The sequence below is a fragment of the Haplochromis burtoni genome, unplaced genomic scaffold (assembly GCF_018398535.1).
Source record: "Haplochromis burtoni strain Fernald_Lab_line unplaced genomic scaffold, NCSU_Asbu1 Contig_460, whole genome shotgun sequence".
In the NCBI taxonomy this organism is placed as follows: domain Eukaryota; kingdom Metazoa; phylum Chordata; class Actinopteri; order Cichliformes; family Cichlidae; genus Haplochromis; species Haplochromis burtoni.
In genome coordinates this window covers 368,547-394,613 of record NW_024582821.1, presented here as the reverse complement: position 1 = coordinate 394,613, position 26,067 = coordinate 368,547, and the positions used below count along the sequence as shown (strand labels likewise).

Below are 26,067 nucleotides of genomic sequence, written 5' to 3'. Positions count from 1 at the left end.
ATCGTGTGTACTTTTATACATTTGAAATTTAAGCCGCTACTCAAGTCAGAGTGGCCCCATCACGTCTACACGCAGATCAAGAACAGCATGACGTTTCAAGTTAATTTTAAACAGCGGGGCGATTTTTGACTTGTTGCTAACTCAAATAAAGGCCAGATTTAATCCTCGTTAAAGTCAGTGAAACATTATGACAGAGTGGGTGATTCGGCGTCCATAAATCTAAACTAGCAACACTGTGATCATAAAATATCATCTTTTGCTGCCTTCTCCGAGCCAGCCCGCGGCCACCATTTGAGTTTAGCTGAGCAGAATGACTGGAAGAGAAAAGTGAAGTTCAGCATAAACTCATTCATCTTTCGTGTGTTTAACAAGCGCCGAAGTGGTAAAGAGACCACTTTGTGTTTGTGTCGTAAAGTTCGTTATCCAACAATAAAGTAAAAAAAAAGATAAGCACGAAGTTCGCGTGGATCTAAATAAAAGAACTGCGACTTAATCCGCACTTTTTATTCACTTCTCTATCCTATTTTGTTAGCTTGAAGCATTTACCAGCACACATATTCTACAGTAGAAACTCAAAAAAAGTTCTAATCTATCAAATAAAATCACATACCTGCCGTTAAGTCCTGAAACATTGCAGCCCGAAAAATCCTGAAGCGAAAAAGTGTCCGATGGGCAGCATTAAGAACATATAAATTAATCCACAGACACCGCTCTGTCCTTATCTTCACAGCTGTGTCCCAAACCCTCCGGTGTCCGCCTCAGCCCCTCCGTGTACCGTCAGCTCTTCTCTCCATGTGATGTAAACTGGAGCTCGGTTAGGGTGTGTGTGTGTGTGTGTGTGACCTCACTGGCATTTTTGTGGTCTCTCCCTTAACAACAGGTGTCTGGAGTTTTAAAGTGAAAAGCACACCAAACTAGAAGGCTGAACCTTCCGGTCATTCCTTTCAAAATAAAGGCGTAACTTCAAACACCATATCGTTAGCTTCATAGCATAAGTGCCTAAGTCATTTTTTTGTGTTTTGTGTTTCAGACGGACAGGATGATGCAGCAGTGGTAGGGGAGTAAAGTTAGGCAAAAATCTCAATTTGACCAAAAAATGACTTAGGCACTTATGCTATGAAGCTAACGATATGTTCTATTCTTGTTTTATAAAAAACTGCCACCGCTAGGGGCGCTGTGATGCCGGACAGGGAGGTCTATTTAATGAGTGACTTCACCTGACTCAGGCTCAGGTGCTGCGCTGAATTTTTGCTTCTATTTTTATCAGAAAGCCTTGGGAAGAAGTAAGTTAAGTATTAAATTGAAGGTAAACAGTGTATAAATGAAACTTTTTTACCAGTGATGTGATGACTTTAAATGATAAATAGTTTGGACATTATGATAGCAGTATGGTGATTTTAACATCATGATCACTTTGCAGTTACAAAACATGTAACAAGGTGCCTGGTGCTAAGCTCTCAGAAAAGCAAGAGTGATTAAACCTTTATTCTGAAAATAAAACTATCTATTCCAACTGATTTGACATTTTCTGACAAAACTATTTTTGAAATGCCATTCATAGGTCACTGGTTCTAAAATAAAGTAAACACTGAGTATAGGTTAATTGACTCCTTTGCTGATTACTGTATATGGTGTATATACAGGCATGCATGCAGGCAGCAAAGATTTCACTGACTTCGCCTGGATTGCTTATGTAAATGTACTTCTACAGCAAATCTGTATGGCAGACACATTCGGTTTGCACTAGTTTCCCATTTGCAATTTGTTTTTCTTGGATCAGGACGTTTTTTGGACATGGGACATTCCTTTGGGAAAGGCACACCACTCTGTGTCCTTTTAAAGGAGAAGAATGAGTGGGAACTGTGCTTGCAGGACACGGACAAGCTTTCTAAACGAATGCCTGGTGACTTTTAAAATCAGTACCCAGATGATAATAATTATATATTTAAAAGTAATAACTGTTTGTTTTTTTTGGAGGGGGGGGGGGTTAGTACAGCCTACCCATAAGGTCGATTGTCCCCATGAACTTGATAGTTGTTTAGATCTAATGACTCTGAATAGAAATGGGGCTGTTGGTGGATACATTTTGATTTTTACAAACTGCTCTTAGGTGCTGAGTCATTTGCGTCATGGATACTTCTTTTGCCCTCATGAGATTTCCTACAAGGACAAATAATCATAGATCTCTAGATGAACATCCCTGGAAAATCTTTATACATCAAGTCAGCTATCTGACAATATAAAGTAAGCCCTGCTTTTATTTCCCACAAACCAAACATTACTTTCATCTGTTAATCAAACGTTCTTACTTTGGATGTGAGTACGTTTCCGATGTATACAGTAAAACGGGACAGGAGGAAAAAAAAGCATATCAGCACTGAAAATATCCTTCGCTTGCAACCTCAGTTATATATTACATATGACTGAATGAATTATATGTACTTGTGCTTGCAGTGGGATGCCGATTGGTCTACCAAATGGTCCTGAGAGTCATTGCCTTTTTTCACACCTTGGCTCAGGTGATGTCTCAGATGATAAATAACAGGTCAACAACCCTCAACTCGACTCCCAAGGGGGACAAGGGGACTTGTGTGGTGGTCCATATTCAATAAATCTGAATTTGTCGTGGGGAAATACAACAGTTGGGGTTTAGAAGAGCCACAATACTGTGAAATCAGTCTGTGTTTGGCTGCATGTGTATGGATGTGAGTCTCCTGTGTTACGTGGTATGGCATACAATAAAAGTAATACAGTAACAGCCCAGGTCTGAGTGTCAATACTGTATGTGTGTTAAAGAATAAAAAGCTTCAAATTACAGCATTGATTGTTTAAATAATGCTTATTGATACTCAGTGGCCATAAAGAAGGGCTCGACCCAACCCTCTTTCATCCTGTCACTTGTATCAATGAGTGCTAAAGATAGGGAACAAAATAAGCTCTTAGCTTTTTTTAATCTCTTGACACAAATGTAATGTGAGCACATGTGACTGACCAGGTTAGACGTCTATAGTGAGCCTTCAGGCTGACACAGACACTTTGATAATAACAGGGTCACCGGTGTGGGTTCCTGCTCTCCTCACTATGAAACACTCTCACATTGTCTGTGGTTCATTTTTCACTCTGGTTATGGTCTATATAACTAAGCAGGTGTTGACGCGTCAACAGTAAGTCAGTTACTGAGTGACGGTCATACTGGCTGGATTAATGCCGTCGCTCAGCTGGTCAGTAGCAGAATTCTTAGGAAACTAATCTGACAGAGGTTGAATGATATTCTGATGCTGTGCAGTGGACTGAACTTTAAAACATTTTTCTTACTGTTTCACTTGTTTTAAGCTCCCCGTCAGTAGATGATTGAAAAATCAGTTTCTCAGGTCACTCTCTATCGCACTGGGATATAGAGCATTGCCTAGGGCCAATCACAAACCACAAGACCCACAGAGCCTTTGAGACAGTCAGGCACAATGTGACCTCTGTGGCCCATAACAATATCAAACATCAGTTTCAAAAAAAGAAAGAAAAACCCCACCCTCGTGTCTCAAAAATGTGGAATGTTGCCACTTAAGCTAGTTGTTTTATGAGCCTTTTGCCAACACACACACACACACACACACACACTACTGATGGGTGTAATATCATTGGTATTCACTGCCCTCTAGTGGTGAAATTGAGGATCCCATTTAAATCCTGTGACACTTCTGCTAAATACTTTTACATGACATTTACCAGAATACATAATCATGATCAATATTTGTTCTCTGGTACACATATTTACTGAGTAAGTGTTTTTAATGTAAATTTGAGATATTTTCAATGCTAATTATTTATATTATAAACTCTGTACAGTCAGAACTGATTTCTTTAGAGGTATCATTCTTGATGTTGTCTGTCCACTTTTGATTTTCCCTCTACATTTCACCTTTAAAAACTATTTACTTTTACTTTTCCTTGCTTGGTATCATTCTTTTCAGCACAACCTCACGTGTCTGAATTTACAGTCAAGTTTTACATTTTGACTTACTGTATTAACGCAATCAATAACATGCCACACAAATTATTTGTGCCACTTCAAAAAATAATTTGTCCCCTGTAAAGGAGAACATCACAGCCTGATACCTGCAGGTCTGACAGCAGCAGGTGTATCACTGCTCCTGTTTCTATCTGGAGACAGCAGTCACCTCATTGTTCTGGCACACAACACTAAACTATCCACAACACTACACACTAACTACACAAGACAACACATTCACTACACACTCCAAACACGGCAAACGTCACAAATCTCTCACGTCTCAAAACTCGCTCTCTCTCTTTTTCTGCTGTCTTTCTTTCTTTCTGTCTCTCTCTCTCTCTCTCGCAGTCACTCCTAAAACCTCCCCCTCTTCCTAAACTACCAAATGTCATGTTGCCATATCATTTTTTGATTGGTCGACATGGTGCATTTTTCCACCAACACAAACGGGCAGTTATTTGTTTTGTTTTTTGGGGGTCATAAGCAGAGAGTGCTTGCTAGCGCAGTCCTTAGACAGTAAACCTACGAAACTATTGAGGAGAAAACATGCCTACGTGGCCTATCAACACAATTTAAAAACTGGTATATATCACCTTGTTGCTTTGTCATCTTAAAGTGGTCATGTGCTTGGCTTACCACGACTACTTTATTCTTCCTCAGTCAAACTGCAGCAGTCATGCGAATGTTTGACTGAGGTCTGTGGATATAAGAATATAGGTTAATAAGTTAAGAATATAAGTTAATTTTCCTGAAATGTATGTCTCTGTTTTCTGTCTAGTCCAAAGCAAACAGAATAGCATTAAAAAATGTTTAAAAAAAATATTTCAAGATAAATTCTTTACTAGTTAATTATGTAAAGCATATTGTGACCACTAGAGGTCAGTGTTTCGCGTATGACGTAGCGTTAAAGCAGACACAATAATATCGGTACGTTTCCGGTAATCACCTCAAAGTAAACCCTAAGTAACGATTAAACGCATTAATTCCAAGGTAGATATAAATAGAAAATAAAAATAGAAAAAAGAATAGATTTATACTTTTGTCCCTTTTCTAATATGCAAATATTTGTAGTGTTTGATCCGGTAGAGACCTTCAAAATAAATCTTACAAAATTAAAATTTCACAAGTAGATAAATGAAACTACAGTGAAATTCTTCTCTAAATAGTAACGTCTGTTTACAGTGTAATATTACCCCTGTCACTTTATAGGCATTAAATATACACTCGGTCACCCTGTGTACCATTTTTATTTTCGGGGCCTTTATTTTGAAACACACGCAGCTTACATGCTATTGTGATTCTTCCTGATGCGAAGGATTTGGGACTGAATGGCTGTGTGCTGACAGTCTGAAATGTTCAGCGTTTAGCTAGTTAGAAGAACACGTGTTCTCTGTTTGCGGGCTTACCAGATAAATCCACATCTATTTTGCTAATGCTAGCTTAAGCCATCACTCCAGCTATGTCTTCCCACAGCAGCGCTGCAGGAGGAATCCAAGGGCTGCTTCTGAAACTTCATGAATCACTTTCGGACGAAGACACTAGAGCGGCAGCTTTAAAATCTCACGATATTATCGGTGATCTGGTACAGGAGTGCATGGTAACAGCAACCGAGAATGAACTCGGTAAGACAAAAACTCCATTAAACGCTCGCTTTACTGTCCGTCCCAACCTCCCTTAACAATACGGCAATTTTATCTTTCTGGGGCTTCTGTTGCAGATCATCGTCAAATCTATTGAAAGATAAGGGTTTTGGGTTTTTTTTTTAGATGGTACTGATGTGTTCGTCGTGCAGACAATATTCATTAGTAACATCGATAACTTTTTTTAATCAATCAATTTGATGCAAGCTCTTCCGCCAAAACTGGTGGGAGGTAACGTTCAGTCGAAACACAACAAAGAAGAACACACGTGATTCTTTGATGATAAGGAAAGTTTCAAGGTGCATTACAGCTTAAATGCAAATATGTATTGTTGAATAAATAATAGTAATAACGGTTTTAAATGTTATAAAAGCACAAAAAATCAGTAGTTTTGCAGCACAGATCAGAAGTCTGCAGGATGTCGATGCAACCACAGATTCCCTCCATTGCTCTTTATTCCTCAGGGGGGGCTTTAACTCTTTTGTTCCAACAGTACACAACACAGATCGCTAATATTACTAGAAAACAAGCGCAATGTTAAACCCTGGTCATCTGTCAGCATCCTACCAAAGTTTAACAACCATGTTTGTCCCAGTACCTGCTCTGTTGGTCTGTAGCAGAACATTTAAAATTGCACAGATGAAAAAAGTACTAAGATTTCTTAATCCGTCTTTTTTTTAATCTTTTTTATGGCATCCAGCACTGCAGACATCTTTATTGTTCTCGGAAGACTATGGGTTGCTTACCTTCCTCAAGAAGTCCCTGGCTTTGGATGAGGTGGGTTTCTCGAACTATAGTAAACAACTATGTAAGTAAGTGTTAAGTTCTCCTGTTGGCTGATATATCTGTTTTCCAGCTGCGGGACACTCGGATTGAAATCCTGTTTTTTTTGGAGAAGTTCTTGGACAAAGTCTCACCAACACTCAAAGGTTGGGAAAAGACTTACGCCACTGACATAAGAGCAAGTATTCTTTTCCATTATTTATTTATTTTTTTGCATGTCTTTATTGTGTGTTACATGGTAAAGACAGGGCTGTGACCGGTGAGAGGACAGGTATAACTACATCAGCACTGTTACTAGTACAGATTTGCTTTTATATGTGTAAATGTTTTGGTAATTCTGTGCCTTTTAAGGACACATGCATCATCGTGTACACAAAAGACAAAGGAGCCAAATGCAGGACCCCAGTGCTGGAGCTCCTTATTAAGGTTGGTTTCTAGTTAGACTCCAGGAACTGCCCTCAGACCTGAGGAAGAGATCCATTAAAAACAGATTTTTAAATTCCTGTGATCTTGCAATGTTTGTTCTTTAATGGACTTTAGAATTTAAAAGATTTAAAACTGGACTTTTACTTTTGTTCTTCTTAAAGATCATCCTTGTTAATGTGTCTCATTAGGTTCTCCAAACTACAAAGGCGTCCAGTGTTGCTGCAAACTTTAGAATCACAAAAATATTTGACAAATATTACAGCGAGCTGTGTGAGAAGAGCAGACTGCCAGATTCAGGCGAGTGCCACTTTAATAAAAAAAAAGGAAGTAAAAAAGATGAAAAGGGTTTTGATTAATTTATTCCTTTTTAATTATTATTTGTTACCTTTTTTATAGTCCTTGGAAAAGTCTATGAGTTGCTGGGAGTTCTTGCAGAAGTTCATCCCAGTGAGATGGTCAACAGCTCAGACAAACTCTACAGGGCTTACCTAGGAGAACTGAAAGATCAGGTACGGAGCATTCATACAGAAGAATGATGGAAAAGTTGTGATTAACTAAATGCTAAAAGAAAACAAAAAAAGACTGTCTGATGAGCATGACGGCACCAGCTGGTTTCATCTTTGTTTTTTGCAGATGACCTCTTCAACAAAGGAACCCAAGCTTTTAGTGGTTGCTGGATGTCTGAGAGGAATCACTGCCCTAATGGTCAACTTCACTAAAACCATGGAAGAAGGTGAGTGCTCACCTGTTTCAGCTTAGAGTCATAAGAACTATTTATTACTTGTAATTGTTCCTGATTTGCAGACCCAGCAACATCCAAGGAAATCTTTCAGTACACCTTAAAGTCAATCAGTCCCCAGGTAATTCAGAGAGTGCATTTTCATCAATATTTAAAATTTTTGTTATGTTTCTATAAACTTTATCTTTTTTTATACAGATGGACATGACTCGATATGCAGTCACGTTTGGTAAGTCTTGTGATTTCTTGGCAAACTAATGATAAAACTTTTAATAAGTAATCTTTCGTTGATCTGTTTCTTTAACAGCCGGCCTCAGGTTGCTCGCCAGACATGCCTCCCAATTCAGCAGCTGCCTCATGGACCACTACAAACCTTTATTTGAAGTCATGTCCAAACTCTGTGGACACATCAATGGGGAAATGAAGAAGACGAGTTACTATGCACTTGAGGCCTTCCTCAAACAGGTGAAACACTTCAAGTCATAGCTGCAAAGGCACAGCCGGACTAACCTTGGATACACGCTAAATAAAATCAGTGGCATGTCTCTGCACATGCACGCTGAGGTTAAGAGTCTAAATATTTTGATGCTTTTTGTGATTATTTGTCAGGTTGCATTGTTGGTGGCTGACAATATCGAGGAGCATAAAACCAAGCTGAAGTTCTTCATGCAGAAGTTCTGCAGCATCATTAAGACCATGGACTCCACATACAAAGAGCTGTCGATTGCCATACGAGGATATGGATTCTTTGCAGCGGTACGTCTGTCTCCTGTGATAGCAGTAGTAAATGCAAATCATTTGAGTAACAAGTAGATAAAGTCTGTCCATATGAATGAATTGTTGTAAACTAAAACAGATCTGTACATTGCTTTCAAATAGTCAGTTGTTCCCAGTTGTAGGGTATGCTTAAAGCGGACTTGTGTGCACCGAGGCCCAGTGTGAGATAGATATGGATTATTTTGAACTGTGAATCATGCAAAGCTACTCTGATGGAGTCCAACACAATGTTGCTCGAAATGAGTGTTTCTTTTTTGTTTCTTTGTTTTTTTTATAGCCATGCAAGAAGGTTTGCCCCCAGGACGTAGACTTGATGTACACCGAGCTGATTCAGCGCTGTAAGCAGATGTACCTGACAGAGTCCGATGGGGAGGATGACAGCTTCTACCAGCTGCCCAGCTTTCTGGACTCGATAGCCAGTGTTCTTATTCACCTGGACAAGGTATATATTCTGTTGCAGTTTACTTTGACGTTAAGTTAAATAACAGCAAATAACGTTGGACTGTAATCTCCTGTTTGTTTCAATGACCCCAGATTCCAGAGGTATATACACCACTGCTAGAGCGCCTCCTTGTGGTGCAGATCGACAGCTTCCCTCAGTACAGCGAGAGAATGCAGATTGCTTGCACCAGGTCCATCCTTAAGGTGCTTGTGGCCATCGCTTCTAAAGGACCCGTTCTATGGAGTTTCATTAGCTCTGTGGGTGAGTGGATCATGAGCACACTGGACCTGCTTCAAACACCCTTAACCCTTTATTAACGTCTGTTATTTATTCATGGCTGTTTAAATGCTTCACTGGAGGACAGGACACTTATCTTTGCCTCTTTTTCAGTTCACCAAGGCTTGATCCGCGTCTGCTCAAAACCCCTCACGCTTTCTGAGGTCAGACTTTTCTTTTTACACAAATGTGTACAGTTTGTAATAACTTGAAGGCTTTTTTGGTGTGGATTTATTTCCTTATTGTTCTAATAAAATACATTTCTCCATCATCTTGCAGGACACATCAAGCAGTTCCTCTGAGTCTTCCCAAGTTCGCACTGGGAAGTGGAAAGTTCCAGCTAGTCACGACTACCTTTCTCTGTATAAAAACCTTTTAGACTGCGATCGGTTGAAGGTACATTTATGTTCTTACTTGCCTGTTAAAATGCACATTACACATTACATGTTATTTAGCTGTGTAATCTTGAAACAGCATTTACATATCTATAGAAAAGTCTATGTTCTGCTGTTAAACTGCAAGGAGTCTTTAAAGTCAGTAGCTAAAATTATGCAGACGTCCTTTGAAGGCCTCATGTGTTCACTGTTTTTAATATTCAGGTGTAGTTGATCCTGACATATGTTCTATGTGCTCTCAATGGTTAAAAACATGCTTTGTGGCTGGAAAATGTCATAAATGAAAAGCCATTTGGAAAGCAGCGCATTTCATTCACTTCCTCACTTGTGCCGTCCTCTGCAGGATTCAGGTTTTTTGGATGGAGCGTTTGAAAGTCAGAATGCAGCTCTCGGGTCTTTGAGCCGTCTCCTGTATGACGAGTTGGTGAAGTCGATTCTGCGTATCGTGGAAAAACTGGACTTGTCAGTGCAAAAAGTAACAACAGGAGAGGAGGTAGGGTCTAATGTTACGTTTTTATGTATTTTTCTTCATTGACCCATACATGGGAGTTGACAGATGCACAGGGTATTTTTATTAGCATTAGTTTAAACAGAGCACATTTAATTTTTCAAAAGCGTTTCTGCTGGTTGACCTTCATCACCTGCCACTTATCTCTGTGTTGACCAGGCTCCAGATGATGCAGCCCACATCCTGCCCTCGTCCGACCCCACTGCTCACCTGCTCCCCAATAAGGTCAAAGACTTCACCGCCTTTATCAATCTGGTGGACTTCTGCAGGTAACTGAGACAGAACTTTCCACTTCTTCCACATGGGAGCGGAACTGTGTGGGATTCTTTTTATATGTGCTTTTCCCACTAGTGTGAATTTGGCCAAGTACAGCTGATCTATGCATTTTTTTATGCCCCAGTTTCCACTGTCTTCCACCTTGGACACTGGTTTACATCACATTATAATATAAGAAACAGCCACCCACATTTTGTTTCACAACTGGAGTGAAGACTTTTTTTCCCCTGCTTCCACAGTGAGTTGTTGCTGAATAAACACATGGAGTATTTTCACTCTTGGATGTATCCCCTAAGTCATGAGCTCATCCTCCACTCCATAAGAAATCCTCTTGTCAGTGGCTTTTACAAGCTGCTTTCTGTCACCATGAAAATTGCCAAGAGAATAAAGTACTACCAGGTAGGTTTTTTATTTTTGGGATATTTGAAAAATGAATTTTGCCAGCTGCTCATGAAGCAAGAATATCAAGTTGTTTCATTATGTCTTATAAGTCGAATAAATTTGTTTATCACTAAGATTCTATGTAGCGGGTGAGGCTTGTTCATCGTAAGTGTTTCCATTAAATACATAATATAATACATATCTGCCTTTGAACAGGGAGTTGGACTGAGAAACTCGACATCCCCCCAGAGTGACTCGGTGAAAACTGCTTGTTTTGCACTCTTCTCCAAGTTTGGAAAAGAGGTAGCTTCTCATTACAGCGCTTTTGCAGGAATGTTGTAAACATGCTTTCTGCTACTATAAAGTGAGATAGAGCTGTACTATGGAATTTAAAGTGTATGTTTTTATGTATTTTTGTGACATTTTTTTCTGGCTAGGTGTGTGTCAGAATGAAGCAGTACAAAGATGAGCTCCTGGCATCCTGCTTGACTTTTGTCCTCTCATTGCACCACAACATTGTAGCTCTGGACATCAAGGCCTATTGTCCTGCTCTTGAGGTGGGATTCTTCTTTTTTTTTTTTTTTTGCTCCATGATATATTTCTAATGATATATTTCTGTGCAAAAACGTTAATGTACACTAATGTTCAGCTGCAGTGATAGTTGAGAGGCTGTAGGAATATTCAGAACTAGCTTAATTACAAAACAAACAAATAACCAGTTGAGTATAAATCTCAACCCAGTGACATTTAACAGCAGGTGCCCAAGTATGTGCGACTACAAGCAAAGTAGTTAGCAAGCTAGCTGTCAGGCAAACGTTAGCTAAAATGTATCAGGTAAATTGGTTGCTAAAAATGGTTATTTACTATAAAATATTGGAAAATTTTAGATAAATATTTTGAATATGTTTATTAAATAGTAGTTATTAGTGTCAACAATTTAATTTATGCTGAATTAATAAATGTAATAATAAAAGCTAAACAGTTAGCCTAGCTAGCTAACAATAATGGCTAAATTATTGAATAGCTTGGCTTTTTTTTGGCTCTAAACTGCTTTTAGAGCCGCTTTTTTATTAAGAAAATGAATTAATAAAAGCCAGTTTGCCTTTGCACCTTGTTTAATGGTGTCAGTAAGTTTTCTATATTTCCCTGATAGGGCTAAGAGGATAAAGAACCAAAGTGGGAAAGCTCTGGTTTAATTTTTCTTTTCATTAATTGTAATTTTTACCATTTGTGCTACCTGATTCTGAAGACTTATGTGTCTGTGTGTACTTGTAAATGGGTCTAGACTGCTCTGAAATTAGGCCTGAGCCACATTCCTTTGGCCAACGCAGCCTTAGATGCTCTTGAGGACTGGTCCTCACACATTCCTCTGAAGACGATGCAGCCCTGCTACACCAGTGTCCTTCCTCTTCTGGACGGATACCTGAAAACCTCCTCCACTGACAGTAAGAAGGATGGTAGCTGAGCTAAATCACAGCTGGTCAGTTGGACATATCATAAACAAAAAGTGTAAATCTGTTGTTGTTTACTTTAGACAAAGGTGAGAGCAACTGGGAGGTGATATCGTCTTTGTCTTCAAAAAGTGACAGAGGATACAGCAGGGTGATGAGCAGGCTTCTGAAGAAATCCGACCAGCTTTCTATGGTAATTGATTAGAAGCAACTTGCTCATGCAATACTCATAATAAAGGAGAAGTCTCATTGTTATAACAAAAACTCCTAATTAAGACGTTTCTGTTTTTATTTATGTGTCAACCACCATATCAGTTGTAGTCACTACACAGCCAGATTAATGCACAATTCAGTGTTATTGTGTGTTTCCATTTTTTGTACAAATGCAAAACACAACAGTCACGATCAATAACATTGAACTACTTTTTATTTAGCAACGAGTCCAAAAACTTAATATTAACTTTTGTTTGTAGGAAGATGCTCCTCTTGTCAAGGTGAGGCTGAGGGTGGTGAAGCTACTCGGTCACTTGGGAGGAAAGTTAAATAGAAACCTTGTAACTGGTAAGGATCTCTAAAACCAACTCTTTTTAAAGTTTTTTTTTTTTAAATATTCTACTCTATTTTACATCGATTTGTTATTGTGATGTATTTCTGTTAACATAAGCCTCTGCTCTGGCATTTAGTGGTCTCCTCAGAAGAAATGATGAAGAAATTTGTGTCTTGGGATACTGAGAAAAGACTCAGCTTTGCAGTGCCATTCAAGGACATGAAGCCGGTCATCTTCCTCGACCCATTTTTGCCTCGGATCAGTGAGCTGGCTCTTTCCACAAGTGACAGACAAACTAAAGTAAGTCCTCTAACAGCCGTTTTTGAACATGGCAAGATACTACACCCATGTTGCTCTCCGATACATCCATCGGAGTGGGAATGTGTATGAATGTTAGATTGTAAGCACTTAACAACTTAGAAAACGTGCTTGTGTGGATTGGGTGAATGAATTAGTTGTATAAAATGCTTTGAGGGCTCAGAGTAGAAGAGCACTATGTTACCAGTCCATTTACCATCACTTGGAGTTTAAAAAAAGAAAATTCTGTGAGTCACACTTATCAACATCCACTTTGCTCAGAATTACTCCCTGTCTTTGATGTAGGTAGCAGCTTGTGAGCTGCTCCACAGCATGGTGGTCTACATGGTTGGGAAGAGTGCCCAGATGGCTGAAGGAGAGAATACATTGCCACCTATGTACAAGCTACACAAACGACTGTTTCCTGTCCTACTATGTCTGGCTTGCGATGTTGATCAGGTATTTCATTTCATCTATATGCTGACGATTGCCAGCTTTATCTACCTTTCAATCACTTGGTAGCTCCTCGATTGGACTCCTGCTTGATTCTCTTAGCGTTTGTTAAGTCATGGATGGCTCTAAATTTTTTAAAATTTTAATGAACATAAAACAGAAGCAATTTTTCCCCTGGTACCCCTCACCTGAAAAGTTTGGTTACTAATCTTGGGGTAACAATCGACACTGCTGTTAGTTTTGATGGCCACATAAATGGGGTGGTGAAATCTCGATTCTATTACCTCAGATGTCTGTCAAAGGTTAAGTCTTTTCTTTCCAGACGCGACTTGGAAACTGTCATCCATGCTTTTATAACCTCACGCTTGGATTACTGCAACTCCCTTTTAATAGGGGTTGGCCAGGGCACTGCAACTGGTGCAGAATGCTGTGGCATGTTTTTAAATGGTAAAAGAAAATTTGAGCATATTACTCCGGTTCTGGCCTCCTTACACTGGCTTCCAATTTAATTTACGATCTATTTTAAAATCCTTTTACTGGTTTTTAAATCCTTAAATGGTCTGGCACCTGTATAATTGTCTGATCTGCTGAAGCCCTATGTCCCCCCTCGCTCACTCCAGTCAGCTGAGCAGTCCCTAAATCACGGCTGAAACTTAGATGAGACCGAGCGTTCTCTATTGTGGCCCTGAAGCTTTGCAATGATCTTCCTCTTCACGTTAAGCAATCTACATCAGTGCTGGTTTTTAAATCCAGATTAAAAACTCATTTTTATTCCCTATCCTTTGACTCAGTGGGTAACTCACACTGTTATTTTATTGTTATTTATTTATTGTATTTATTATTCTTATTGTATTTTTTATATTTATGCTCTACAGCACTTTGGTCGGCCATGTGTCGTTTTTTTAAAGTGCTATATAAATTTATGGTATGGTATTTTTTCCCCATCAAACTGTCTTAATGGTAATTGAGATGTTGGCTAATAAATCCTCTAAAGAAATCAGAGAATTTCTAAAAGATTACAAATTCTTTATGAGAGCAAAGAAAGATTTTTGGTGTGTGTTTAATGAGAAATGCATACGCCTTTAAACAGGCAGGTGTAGCAAACACCAGCTCTGTCCTGCTGAGTGCCACCAACTGAGATTTGTCCATTTAAATAAATAAATCATGCTGAACAACATATTTACAGCTATATGGAGATGACGTGATGGATGATCTGTACAGGCAACATAGAACAGCTCATCCAAGCTACTTTATAAATTGCTGTGATAGAAATAAATTTAAAAAATTGAAGAAACAGAACTAAGCATTAAGCACACTTGCTCACTGCCTTGTTTAGACCCTGACTTTTTTCTTTCTGGATTTCATTTCTAGGTAACCAGACAGCTGTTTGAACCACTGGTTATGCAGCTCATTCACTGGTTCACAAATAACAAGAAGTTTGAGAGCCAGGACACAGTTGCTGTTCTTGAGGCCATCCTGGTAAGCGTTTTTAAATACTACAGTTCTAGGTTAAACACAGTTTTTGAGTCTTTTCCCTTTATTCCCTTTCCATCATTGGTCACACAGGAGCTGTTTCTCTGTAATAGTTTAAGCTTCACATGGTTTGCTCTCTTCAGGACGGCGTGGTCGACCCAATGGACAGCACTCTCAGAGACTTCTGTGGCCGCTGCATTGAAGAGTTTGTCAAATGGTCTATCAAGCAAACCACCCCCAAGCAGCAGGAGAGGAGTCCCACCAACATGAAGTCTTTGTTTAAGCGCATCTACAGCTTGGCTCTCCACCCCAATGGCTTCAAAAGACTTGGTGCTGCCTTAGCATTCAATAGCATCTACAGACAATTCAGGTGGAAAGGAATTCTGTCTGTCTACTTGCATTTTACCCTCTAAATTGTGACCATGGCCGTTAACTGGGTCCTTTGAATGTAGGGATATTATGCTGTGCTGAATGCAGTCATCTGTGTCTCTCTCCAGGGAGGAAAATTCATTGGTGGAACAGTTTGTCTTCGAGGTTCTCGTCATATTTGTCGAAAGTCTGGCTCTTGCACACTCAGATGAACGATCTATGGGTAATTGTCACATCAGCATTGTAGACTGTGCACTCGGATTTTCATGTCATTATCAACCTCTCCCTCTCTCATTAAAGACAGATTATGTAAGACAATCACTCCTTAATGTGTTCTGCTTTGTAACATTTGTTAATTTATTTATGCCAGAATTTGCACAAACTGATTTATAGGAATTATATTTCAAGAAAATATGCAAAAAAGTTTGTATAGTGTGTTTTTATATTTGGTCAAATATGTTGAAGGGTATTTCTTTTAGGATTTGTGATGCTTTTCTTGCAACTCCCTCATACTCAGGTACATTACAGCAGTGTGGCAGTGCCATTGACCATTTAAAAAGAATAATCAAGCACAAGGCTCCCAGTCTCAATCACCACAATGCAAAGAGACGCATCCCAAGGTTGGTACCATGGTGAAAATGAAAATCCTTTCTACTTCTTTGCTTTTATTAAATGTGCATTCAATTTATACGTCCAATGATGTCAATTTTGCAGTATATCACATTGTGACCTAACGTTGCCACTCGTCTCCATATGAAAACAAAAGAACGATGAAAAAATTAAGGATAAAAATTAGCACATTTCAAGCAGTTTAAATATTGTTCTTTCTTTCTTGCTCTTTTTTTCAGAGGCTTTCCGCCCGATGAGAAGCTGTGCCTCTCAGATGTGGTTTCATGGCTCTTGGAGCAATGTGGCCGCCCTCAGACTGAGTGTCGCCATAAATGCATGGAGCTCCTGTATGAGTTTATCCCCCTCCTCCCAGGTGAGAACCAACAGTTTAATTTTTGCAAAGGTGACCTGAAATTTAAAAATGGGCACATGCAAATTAAAAAAAGAAAACCCACTTAAAAACAATTAATTGAGATTTACAGTTTAGCATAATAACTACCCTGCTACTCTAAATGAACTTCTGCCAAACATGTCAGTAAATTCCCGAATGTGTGTGACTTAGGGAAGAAATCCCCACCTCAGTGGGTGGATGGCATGCTGAAGGATCATGGCACAGACTTTCTGATGTCACAGTTTGAGGGCGGAGGTCTCCTCTCCCAACCAACACTCAGGGACCTGACGAGCCCTTTCAGTGTCCGAGCCACGCTGCAGTGGCTGGACCTCCTGCTGGCTGTTCTGGACTGCTACAACACTTTCATCGGCCTACACATTATCAAGCCTCAGTACATTCTTAGTAAGTCTATATTTGTGCCAAAGTTTCTCCAAGTTCACTGCTCTGCGTAACATTATCAAATGAATTCTACATCAGTTTGGTGGATTCCAGTGATTCCAATTAATCTCTGCTTATTTGATGTTCAAGGCTCAAAAGACAAATCGAGGTTTCTGAAAGCTCTGCATTTCTTTCTGACGGAGCTGGCAACTCATGAACTGGTAGCAGCAGAGAGCTGTTTCCCACTTGGTGAGAAGACCTCACACTTCAGCCCAAGAGAGGTGGAGCAGTACAACTACAGCAAATGCACCATCATTGTCCGCCTGCTGGAGTTCACCACAATGATTCTTGCCAAAGGAGACAAGGAGCTTTGGAAGGTATCGCTGAATTACAAGAACTGACAATAAGTAACTTGGTGCTGATTCTTCCATTTCAAAGTTTTACTCATCATGTCCTTATTTTTATTCATAGTCTCTGGAACAAGAGTTTTTATGCTCAGTTTTTTTCGAGCTGACTGCGATGGTGGTTTGCGAGCCGTCCGCTGTAGGCTTCAACATGGCAGATGTGGAGGTAATGAAGAACCTACCAGAAGTGTGTGTTCCTCTACTGAAAGCACTGCTGGCCTCACCTTACTGCAGTCGCCTGGAAAGCAGCTTGAGGACAAAAATCTCATGTAAAAGGTTGAGTTCTCTTATTTGTTAAAGAAAGACACGTAGGGCTTTAATTTGACTGTGCAGCACTGGTGCAATTATCAAAACCACTAATGTTTTGGTTTTTTCCTCCTAAATTTCTTTAATGAACACTGTAGTGTAGAGGGCTTGTGCAACGTAGACCTGTACCATTCCAGCACTCTCAGCCACCATGACCAGATGGAAATGGTTCTGTCTTCCTGTAAGCAAATTCACAAAGCCGGCTTCCTCAGCTCCATCCTGCACAGCCAGGTATGAACATTAAACCAAAGTAAGGTTGCCTGGATATTTTATTATTTATTTATAACACGTACTGCATCATCTCTACTGAATGCACTGCCGTAAGATCTTTTTGTGTGTTCCTTAAGGATTCATCTTATGGCAAAAAACTTGGATCCCAGCTTCTAATGACGGTGTATAAAGGCATAGCACCAGGAGAAGAAAGGAAGGCACTTCCATCCTTAGACGTAAACACCAGGAGAGTTGCAGATGGTCTGCTTCAGCTTGCGTTTTCTCTCAGTCAGCAGGTCAGTGTTGCTGCTCAATCTGGTGTTAGTGAAACATCAAGTCACTGAACTAAAAAGCAAACTGGGACTGATAAGATTCCCATTTTGAGCAGTGTTGCTGTGAAGGTAACTAGTGTTTGAGGTAACAGTGCTTTCTAACGTTGTGCATTATTGCTATTTCTTTGCAGAGCGAGCAGTTGGTAGATTTGCTCTTGAACACCATCATGCTTTCTGTGCCCGTGTCTGGAAGTCACAGCCACAACTTCCTGAGCTTCTCGCATGGCGAGTACTTCTACAGCCTTTTTCAGGCGACCATCAACACTGAGCTGCTGAGAAGTCTGAACACAACAGTGCCACGCCTGATGAAAGCTTCTTCCCAAAACCCCAGCATGGTACTTGTCATTTTTAGTTAGTTTACGATAAAACTGTAACCACGGGCATCTGAAGACGGATAACTTCTTGTTTTCTCATTACAAACTTGATTTTTATTTCCTGGTGTTCAGGTGAGCGTGTTGCTGAATGGCATGCTGGACCACAGCTTTAAAGAACGATCGGTGAGGAAGACTCAGGGGAAGCAGCTGGTTGAAGAGGTGCTAAAACGATGGATGAGCCTGCAGTCATGGTGGGAGGGAGATTCTTCCACCCCAGAGAGCAAAACTGCCATCCTCCTGCTGCTCTCCAAGCTTCTGCAGGTATCAGGAGGATCACATTACTGCTGTCTGCCCCCTGCTAAAAAGCCATAAACTAAAACTGTGAAAATATGTTAAGACCTTTGTAATAGTAATAGTGCAGATATATTGGTGTTTCTTTTCATTTTCATTTTATTGAATTTCTCTCTCTGAACAGATTGACTCCTCTGTCTGCTCTGATATAAAACATGAAGCATTCAGACAGGTGTTTTCCACTTTCACTGTGCTGCTGGTTGACATGAATCTGCCGCTGAATCTCAAGGTAGTAACAGATTTTATTTAAGTTACGGGACAGTTTTATGTATTAAGTTATTTTCTAGTCGGTGAAACTTTATGCTGAACTCAATCAATTTTTCAGAGCCAGGCTCTGCTGGTGTTGCCCTTCTTCACAACGCTCCCAGAAGAGCCACTAGCTGAGCTGCAGGTAGCGCTCGACACCCTGGTGGCTTCACACTTCCCTATGCAGTCTGATGAGTTTGCTAAGGGCTCCCTTCATCGCAACAACTACATGGACTGTGTCCGAAAGGTAAACAGTGGGATTTAGAAAGTAGTAGTAGTGTGCGTGCATGTGTGCCTGCGTGAAATACCCTTTGATCTGACTACAAAAGATTGGTTATACATGAGGATATATATATATATATAAGAAGATGGATGGATGGTTTTACTGACAATTTGCTTTGGAGGTTGTTGATTTAGACCATTGCAGCTATCAGCTCTACATCTTCCATCTCTTAGTTCCTGGACGCCCTGGAGCTTTCTCAGAGCCCACTCCTGCTCAAACTACTTGCGGGAATTTTGTGTCGAGACACAAAACACATCATGGAGGACCAGTTCCAAACCTGTTTCCAAAGAACTGCCAAGCGGTAGGCAAAAGTTTTTAATTTGTTAGAGCCACATTACAGCAGTGACTCTATAGACCTTTACTGTTCCACTACAAGGAGATGTAGTTGTATGAGTTGCTTTCATTATGTGCAATGTTTTTGCCAATGTCTGTTTAGGGCAAGCGTTGAGCGGCAGCTCCAGCTGCTGTGTACAGTTTACGGGGTGATTCAACAAGGTGACGTGCCGATGAGCTCCATGCTGCAGGCCATGATGGAGAGAGTTCTGCTGCCTCTGGCCTCTCACTGCAGCGCCAAGGCCCTGAATGACTTCTTCATCACAAATGTCTTTGACATAATTTCTTTCCTGCTCAGTCGATTCACCAAGGTTTGCCTCTGAACACTGTTAACAGTGATCTAGTTAACTGGATATTTTTCTTCACTGATGTAAATTGTGGACAATAACTGAAAAATCTGAAGTCCCCGCTAATTTTGGCAGGAATGCTGGCAGGAACATTGCTGTCAGCATTGATGTTGATGATGGCATCAGTTATCACGTTGCAGAATCCTCCCTAAAAGTGTTAGAATACGATCAGTATAGGTCACATTAGGAGTGCCTGCTATGGGATTGGCTCTCAGTAAAGCGAGTGCTTTACTGAGAGTCTCATGTTCTGTCAGTCTCCCCAATTTCTTTTCAGTTAACCAGAGGAAATGTTCCTCATCTTCGAATTTCTGACATGAGTCTAGCAGCAGAGCACACATTCAGCATTCAGAGCTAATTCAACTGGACATGAAAGGTTTTCTGTCACCTCTGTAAGAGTCACTCTGATCAAGCATGAACCCAGTTTTATTCCATTTAGTGCATCTTTTTATTTGTTGACATGCCTGTGTTGTTGTGCTGGCCACTGCCTGTCAAATGAAAGACGAGAAACTCTGTCCCATTCTGTTTTTGTATCATTGTTATTATTTAACCTGAACTATGATCATTCATTTCTCACTTTCAGTCAAGCGAGACAGCCTTTGAGGTCCAATTGCTGAAGAAGAATGGCTGCTACAAGCTGATGGAGCTTTTGTATTCACGGCTTCCCAAAGAAGAGGTTTACTCAAAAGAGTCCCGCATTAATCAAGCCTACTGTCGCTCTGAGAAAACTGAGGGAAACGAGATGTCCAAGACTTTGATCAAGTAGGCCTCTCCAGCGCTTTGGTCACTTAAATTCCATTTTTATTTCATGAATAAGTGATTCATTCGTCATATATGATTACATACATTTTATTTCAATTAGGTCGTGTTTTGAAGCCTTCACTGAGAACATGGCTGGTGAGACTCAGCTCCTTGAACTCCGGAGACGCTATCACTGCACTTCGTACAACTGCGCCATCGCCGTCATCAGCTGCAGCTTCAGCGAGCCCAAATTCTACCATGGCTTCCTCTTCAGTGAGAAACCTGAGAAGGTAGTGCTTTGTTTGTATAAATACACCAACATCTCTCAGACGGCCTAGTTTTGTACAATGCAGTACAAACTACTTTTTTTTAGTTTATTTAATAGAAAAATTGGATATTGTGCTCACACTGTGTGTAATTGTGTCTTTCAACAAAGTGATGCATGCTGATAAATTTAGAATTAAACAGAAACACTCCAGCTTGTGCTTTTGATCCCTGCTGGCTGACTAAAACATGTTTGTCCTGTCGCACATGATCCTTTAGCAGGGATTATGTGCTTAAATTAGGAGGAGCAAGAAAACAAAACTCAGTTGACCATAATCTGCATTCTACTGACATCTAGTGGTGACATTTAAACACTGTTACTTGTGATACTCTGTAATTCATATAAAGTGATAAAAAGTTTACTGTTAGTGACTTCACAGGACCTTACTGATGGTGTTTTCTTTTGTTCCAGAATCAGTTTATTCTTGAAAACATTATTGATGTTGAAAGGACCTACAACTTTCCAATTGAAATTGAGGTATGTGTTGTTGTTTTTTTGTTTTTTTCTGCTAGTTTTAGTCATGGTTTATTAATTAATTTTTTTTAAACATTGCAGGTCCCGCTTGAGAGGAAAAAGAAATACGTTATGATTCGAAAAGAAGTAAATGAAGAGAATGGAGGTAAGAAGTGTTTCTGTTTGTCACAGACGTATAAATGTATCTTACTGCAGCTTGACGGTGTGTGTTTCTGTGATTTATTTGTGGTTTCCACAGAAGCTCCAGTCTATCTGTCCTCCCAGTCATACATGGCTGACAGCAGCCTGAGCGAGGAGATGAGCCAGTTTGACTTTTCCACAGGAGTCCAAAGCTTTTCCTTCAGTTCCCAAAACCCAGAAGGAGAAAAGCGGGCTGTTGCAAAAAGAGTTCGTTTTTTCTGTCTTTTAAAATGAGAACACAGGAGTTTAAAATGACTATTGTATAACCAGTTGAACATTTTTGAAAGTCCCAATGGAAACCAGTGTTAAGGATAAGTCATTTGCTGTTTCAAAATGGCTCTGGTTTCATGGTTATCAAGAAGGTTTGCTAACGTGTTTGTAAATCTAGGAGACAGAGGAGATGAGCCCGTCCCAGGATGCAATGGTTGATCTAGAAATGGATGAGCTAAACCAGCATGAATGCATGACGACCATGACTGCTCTTATTGGGCACATGCAAAGGAACAACATAACCCCCAAAACTGAACAGGTCAGTGCCAAAGTACGGCAGGTTTTCATTATTTATAACAGGATTAAGTAAGTCTGACGTTTACTTCAAATCCTAAAAATTTTCATGTAATTACAACTCTCTAATTAATCTCTGTAATGAATATTATGAATGTATGATGACTACTGAGGAGTTTGTGTCAAATGCTCTGTAAAACAGGGAAATGTGCCCAGTGAGCTTCCTCCATGGATGAAATTCCTACATGGAAAACTGGCAAATCCATCAACACCTCTGAACATTCGACTCTTCATCTCTAAGCTGATCATCAACACAGAGGAGGTGGATGTCCCTCAGTTAATTCTTTCAAATATAGAAATTAGTTAATAAAATAGGTTGTACGACTCATTTTCTTTTTTTCTTTTTTTTTCTCCAGGTGTTTCGGCCTTATGCCAAGTACTGGCTTGGGCCACTTCTACAGCTTGTTGTCTCTGGAAACACTGGAGGAGTGGGGATCCATTTTATGGTGGTGGATGTGGTGGTTACGGTGCTATCCTGGACAAGCCTGGCTACACCCAAAGTTTGTCATAGTTCAATTTATGAATGTGAAAACGTGGCACCAAATCAGCTGCGATTCAGTTAATTAATTAATTTATTTTTGTTAAAACGCTACGGAGAGTCATAAATTGTATTTTACTCATTTGTTATCTGCTATGATATGATGCATTTCTTATAATAAAAGTTTATCATTGATAACTTCTCTTTTTTTTAATCTAAGGGTAACCCCAGAGATGAAGTCCTTGCCAACCGGCTGCTGGAGTTCCTGATGAAGCACTGCTTTCACTCTAAGAGGCCCGTTTTCCGCCACAACCTGGAGATCATCCGCACTCTGGTAGAGTGCTGGAAAGACTGTCTGCATGTGCCTTACAGGTAGTGCTCACACAAGATCACATCAAGTCCAGATAAACTTAACAGTCACCAATATTTAAGCTGCTGGCATCTTATCAATGTACATCAAAAATCTGCATTTAATTACCGACATGGTAAATGGCCTGTATTTGTATAGCGCTTTACTAGTCCCTAAGGACCCCAAAGTGCTTTACACAACCAGTCACACACACATTCACACACTGGTGATGGCAAGCTACATTGTAGACACAGCCACCCTGGGGGCACTGACAGAGGCGAGGCTGCTGGACACTGGTGCCACCGGGCCCTCTGACCACCACCAGTAGGCAACAGGTGAAGTGTCTTGCCCAAGGACACAACGACCGAGACTGTCGGAGCCGGGGCTCGAACCGGCAACCTTCCGATTACAAGACGAACTCCCAACTCTTGAGCCACGATCGCCCCATGTGTTATAAACACTGGTGTGCTGAACAGAGAATGAAATCTTTAGGAATAAACACTTTCTGATGAGTTGTTCCTGAGTAAAGTTGTCTGTTGTCGACTCTAATTATGTCTTATGTTGTTATAAAAAGTAGGAAAAATGCTGCATTATTTTATCCTTTTGTTTATTTGAATTACAAATGTTGTACGGTCTCAAACATATTAACATAAATTATAAATGTAAATTTTTTTTTCTTGCATGTTTTTTGTTTATTTTTTGTTTGTTTTTAACAAAATGAAACTGATCTGTGGTCCTTGGCTTTCTCTCTTTTCTTGCCTTCTCAGTCTAATATACGAGCGATTTTGTGGCACTGACGCTAACAGCAAAGACAACTCTGTCGGGCTTCAGCTGCTGGGAATCATCTTGGCAAACAACCTCCCTGCCTACGATGCGTCGTGCGGAATTGAATATGAGAGGTAAAAGTTGCAAGTTGAAATCAAAGTTGAAATCAGCAGGCAGGAAGCGAAAGGCAGACTTTGGTGTATTTTGGCAAATCCTCCTGGATCTTTCCAGAGTTCACAGCAATCACAGGTTATAATGGTTCTTCACCAAATTGTGTTCAAGGTCAGGGTTACATTTGTCGAACAGTAATGTGTGAAAAGGATCGCGATCCAGATGAGCTACTATGCCACTGACATTATAGTCACATGTATATATGTGTGTTGTAGCTCATGTACTGCTGTGCTGCAAAAATATGATTTCTGTATGGTGTCCTCTTTCTTTTTTTCTCCTTCAGGTATATTCAGTCTCTCACCACCAACGTGTCCTATGTAAGATATAAAGAAGTCTACTCGGCTGCTGCTGAAATTATCGGCCTCATCCTGAAGAGCATGACTGATATGGGCGAGGTATGAACTTTCTCTAGTTTCGGTTCATTTATGCCTCGACCACATGTTAGATTTATTTTGACGAGTCTAAGTGTTTATCTTATGTTATCCTTCTCAAATCACTGAAATCCGTTTTTCAGTTTTATTGCAAGAATTGTTGTTTTTCCCTCACAAGTATGACTTAATTTTTTAATGTTTTTATTGCTTAGCAACATCAAGAACTTCTCAGTCTTGCTACAAGTAAGATAACAAATCTGAAGAAAAAAGACCTGGATGACAAGTTCATTATTTGTTTGAACAAAGTCTCCAAGCATTTTCCTCCATTTATGGATCGGTAAGTTTACAGTGCGAATTTATTTATTTATTTTAGTATAATTTTCTAAATGTAATTATCAAGCTACCTTCCAAGCTTTGGTCTTCATTATTTTTTTTTGTATTTTTCAGGTTTGTGAATTATGTGTTCTTCCTCCTGCCAAAGCTGCACGGCGTCTTAAAGACTAACTGCTTGGAGTGCGTTCTGAGCCGTGCTGATGTCATTCCAGACATCTTCCTGCAGTTGAAGATCACCGGCTTCATTCAGATGATGAACCATAGGCGAGTTCTTCCTTACTGCCTCTCTGTTTAGTTCTCTTTTTTTATTATCATATCCATCATCATCATTGCAAAAATGTCAGAAATGATCACAGAACCCTATTGGGCCTCTGCGGTGGAGTTTTCTTTTTTTATACACGCCAACAGGGCCAAACATTTGAATGTGTGTTAGCGCAAGTAAAATCCTTTAATGGTGATGGAAGCATTAACCATACGGAATCAATGGGAATTTGACATTCAGGGCATTTTTTTAAATTTAGTTTGTGATCAATTAAATAACTATAAATGTGGGGTGGGTTAGCAGGTGATCTATATGCCTGGGTTCAGCTCCACCCGTCCTGTGTGCCATTCTCCCTGTTCTCTGTCCCTTCTTTCTTGTTATAAAAATAATAAAAGCCAAAAATAAATCTTACAAAATTAAAAGTGTAAATTAAGAGGTGCTGAACCATGTTCCTCCACATTTCTCTTTCCAGGGATGAGGCACGGCAGAGAGCATGCCTCGATATCATCCACAAGATTATTCCCCGTCTGACGCCGGTGGAGCTTCAAGAGCTGCTGGGCTCTGTGACGGCTTTCGTCTCTCATCCTTCTCCAGTCTGCAGAGAGCGGATGTACGACATCCTAATGTGGATCCAGGACAACTATGGGTGAGGCTTTTTGGCTTCCAGTCTCAACCAGATCATAGTTGACTATTTTTTTGTTTGCCTTATTGGCATTAGTGTTTTCAGATTCGACCCACATAATGCCTTTGTACAGTCTTTTTTCAGTAGGATCGTCTGACCGTTTTATTCATGTGACATGTTATTTTTCTTCCAGCGATGATGAAAGCATGGAAGACAACACCTCAATAGAAATTCTCAATGCTGCTAAAGAAACACTGCTTCAGGGTTTGTCAGAAGAAAATCAAGGCCTTCAGTAAGCACCCAATATGACTTTTTTATCCCCATGCTAATATAATGAGATACTTTCCACAGTGGATATTTGTATTTTTTTAATTTATTTCATCTTTTGTCGACTCTTCTGATGTTGTGAACTCCTCGTTCCGTCTTTTCAGGCTGTATGTTTGTAACTTTTGGAGTCAGGAGAAGCGCCTCCCCACTGCGACCCTCGAGCGAATGTTGATGGTGCTCCGTTCTCTGTACTCCTGCAAAATAGAGAGGTGCTTTTTAAGCCTGGCCACCAATCTGCTTCTGGAAATGACGAGCCAGAGTCCGGACTTTAAACGAAACATGTTTGAGTATCCGCTGTCCGAGTGCACCTTCCAGGTCAGCGTTTGTGTTTCTTGGATTCATTTACAGAAAAGAAGAAGAAG

The 26,067-nt window shown here is 40.1% G+C and overlaps 2 protein-coding genes across 2 annotated transcripts in view; one reads left to right on the top strand and one right to left on the bottom strand.

The window, feature by feature from the left end:
* Window positions 1–870, bottom strand: part of arhgap29a (Rho GTPase activating protein 29a) — a 31,007-nt gene extending 30,137 nt beyond the window's left edge. Inside the window, exon 1 of the mRNA XM_005946015.3 lies at window positions 611–870. The gene's annotated coding sequence lies outside the window, so the exon portion shown is untranslated. The remainder of the gene's footprint in view (window positions 1–610) is intronic.
* A 4,445-nt stretch (window positions 871–5,315) lies between these two features.
* prkdc (protein kinase, DNA-activated, catalytic subunit) overlaps window positions 5,316–26,067 on the top strand; it is a 31,376-nt gene continuing 10,624 nt past the window's right edge. The window contains exons 1-57 of the mRNA XM_042213618.1: window positions 5,316–5,631; window positions 6,350–6,426; window positions 6,506–6,610; window positions 6,784–6,858; window positions 7,047–7,155; window positions 7,255–7,367; window positions 7,492–7,591; window positions 7,663–7,718; window positions 7,796–7,826; window positions 7,905–8,062; window positions 8,207–8,353; window positions 8,652–8,816; window positions 8,909–9,077; window positions 9,207–9,256; window positions 9,372–9,488; window positions 9,831–9,980; window positions 10,155–10,264; window positions 10,511–10,670; window positions 10,869–10,955; window positions 11,090–11,209; window positions 11,938–12,097; window positions 12,187–12,296; window positions 12,577–12,664; window positions 12,787–12,950; window positions 13,254–13,406; window positions 14,772–14,879; window positions 15,017–15,243; window positions 15,371–15,465; window positions 15,760–15,862; window positions 16,091–16,224; window positions 16,414–16,644; window positions 16,771–16,997; window positions 17,092–17,300; window positions 17,429–17,561; window positions 17,678–17,836; window positions 18,004–18,207; window positions 18,319–18,507; window positions 18,662–18,766; window positions 18,863–19,030; window positions 19,240–19,367; window positions 19,503–19,710; window positions 20,327–20,505; window positions 20,606–20,774; window positions 21,221–21,286; window positions 21,365–21,428; window positions 21,522–21,670; window positions 21,852–21,992; window positions 22,170–22,289; window positions 22,384–22,527; window positions 22,726–22,877; window positions 23,622–23,753; window positions 24,074–24,185; window positions 24,374–24,498; window positions 24,609–24,758; window positions 25,229–25,402; window positions 25,572–25,670; window positions 25,810–26,020. Of these exons, the coding sequence (XP_042069552.1) occupies window positions 5,469–5,631; window positions 6,350–6,426; window positions 6,506–6,610; window positions 6,784–6,858; window positions 7,047–7,155; window positions 7,255–7,367; window positions 7,492–7,591; window positions 7,663–7,718; window positions 7,796–7,826; window positions 7,905–8,062; window positions 8,207–8,353; window positions 8,652–8,816; window positions 8,909–9,077; window positions 9,207–9,256; window positions 9,372–9,488; window positions 9,831–9,980; window positions 10,155–10,264; window positions 10,511–10,670; window positions 10,869–10,955; window positions 11,090–11,209; window positions 11,938–12,097; window positions 12,187–12,296; window positions 12,577–12,664; window positions 12,787–12,950; window positions 13,254–13,406; window positions 14,772–14,879; window positions 15,017–15,243; window positions 15,371–15,465; window positions 15,760–15,862; window positions 16,091–16,224; window positions 16,414–16,644; window positions 16,771–16,997; window positions 17,092–17,300; window positions 17,429–17,561; window positions 17,678–17,836; window positions 18,004–18,207; window positions 18,319–18,507; window positions 18,662–18,766; window positions 18,863–19,030; window positions 19,240–19,367; window positions 19,503–19,710; window positions 20,327–20,505; window positions 20,606–20,774; window positions 21,221–21,286; window positions 21,365–21,428; window positions 21,522–21,670; window positions 21,852–21,992; window positions 22,170–22,289; window positions 22,384–22,527; window positions 22,726–22,877; window positions 23,622–23,753; window positions 24,074–24,185; window positions 24,374–24,498; window positions 24,609–24,758; window positions 25,229–25,402; window positions 25,572–25,670; window positions 25,810–26,020 (7,752 nt within the window). The 5' untranslated portion in view covers window positions 5,316–5,468. The remainder of the gene's footprint in view (window positions 5,632–6,349; window positions 6,427–6,505; window positions 6,611–6,783; window positions 6,859–7,046; window positions 7,156–7,254; window positions 7,368–7,491; window positions 7,592–7,662; window positions 7,719–7,795; window positions 7,827–7,904; window positions 8,063–8,206; window positions 8,354–8,651; window positions 8,817–8,908; window positions 9,078–9,206; window positions 9,257–9,371; window positions 9,489–9,830; window positions 9,981–10,154; window positions 10,265–10,510; window positions 10,671–10,868; window positions 10,956–11,089; window positions 11,210–11,937; window positions 12,098–12,186; window positions 12,297–12,576; window positions 12,665–12,786; window positions 12,951–13,253; window positions 13,407–14,771; window positions 14,880–15,016; window positions 15,244–15,370; window positions 15,466–15,759; window positions 15,863–16,090; window positions 16,225–16,413; window positions 16,645–16,770; window positions 16,998–17,091; window positions 17,301–17,428; window positions 17,562–17,677; window positions 17,837–18,003; window positions 18,208–18,318; window positions 18,508–18,661; window positions 18,767–18,862; window positions 19,031–19,239; window positions 19,368–19,502; window positions 19,711–20,326; window positions 20,506–20,605; window positions 20,775–21,220; window positions 21,287–21,364; window positions 21,429–21,521; window positions 21,671–21,851; window positions 21,993–22,169; window positions 22,290–22,383; window positions 22,528–22,725; window positions 22,878–23,621; window positions 23,754–24,073; window positions 24,186–24,373; window positions 24,499–24,608; window positions 24,759–25,228; window positions 25,403–25,571; window positions 25,671–25,809; window positions 26,021–26,067) is intronic.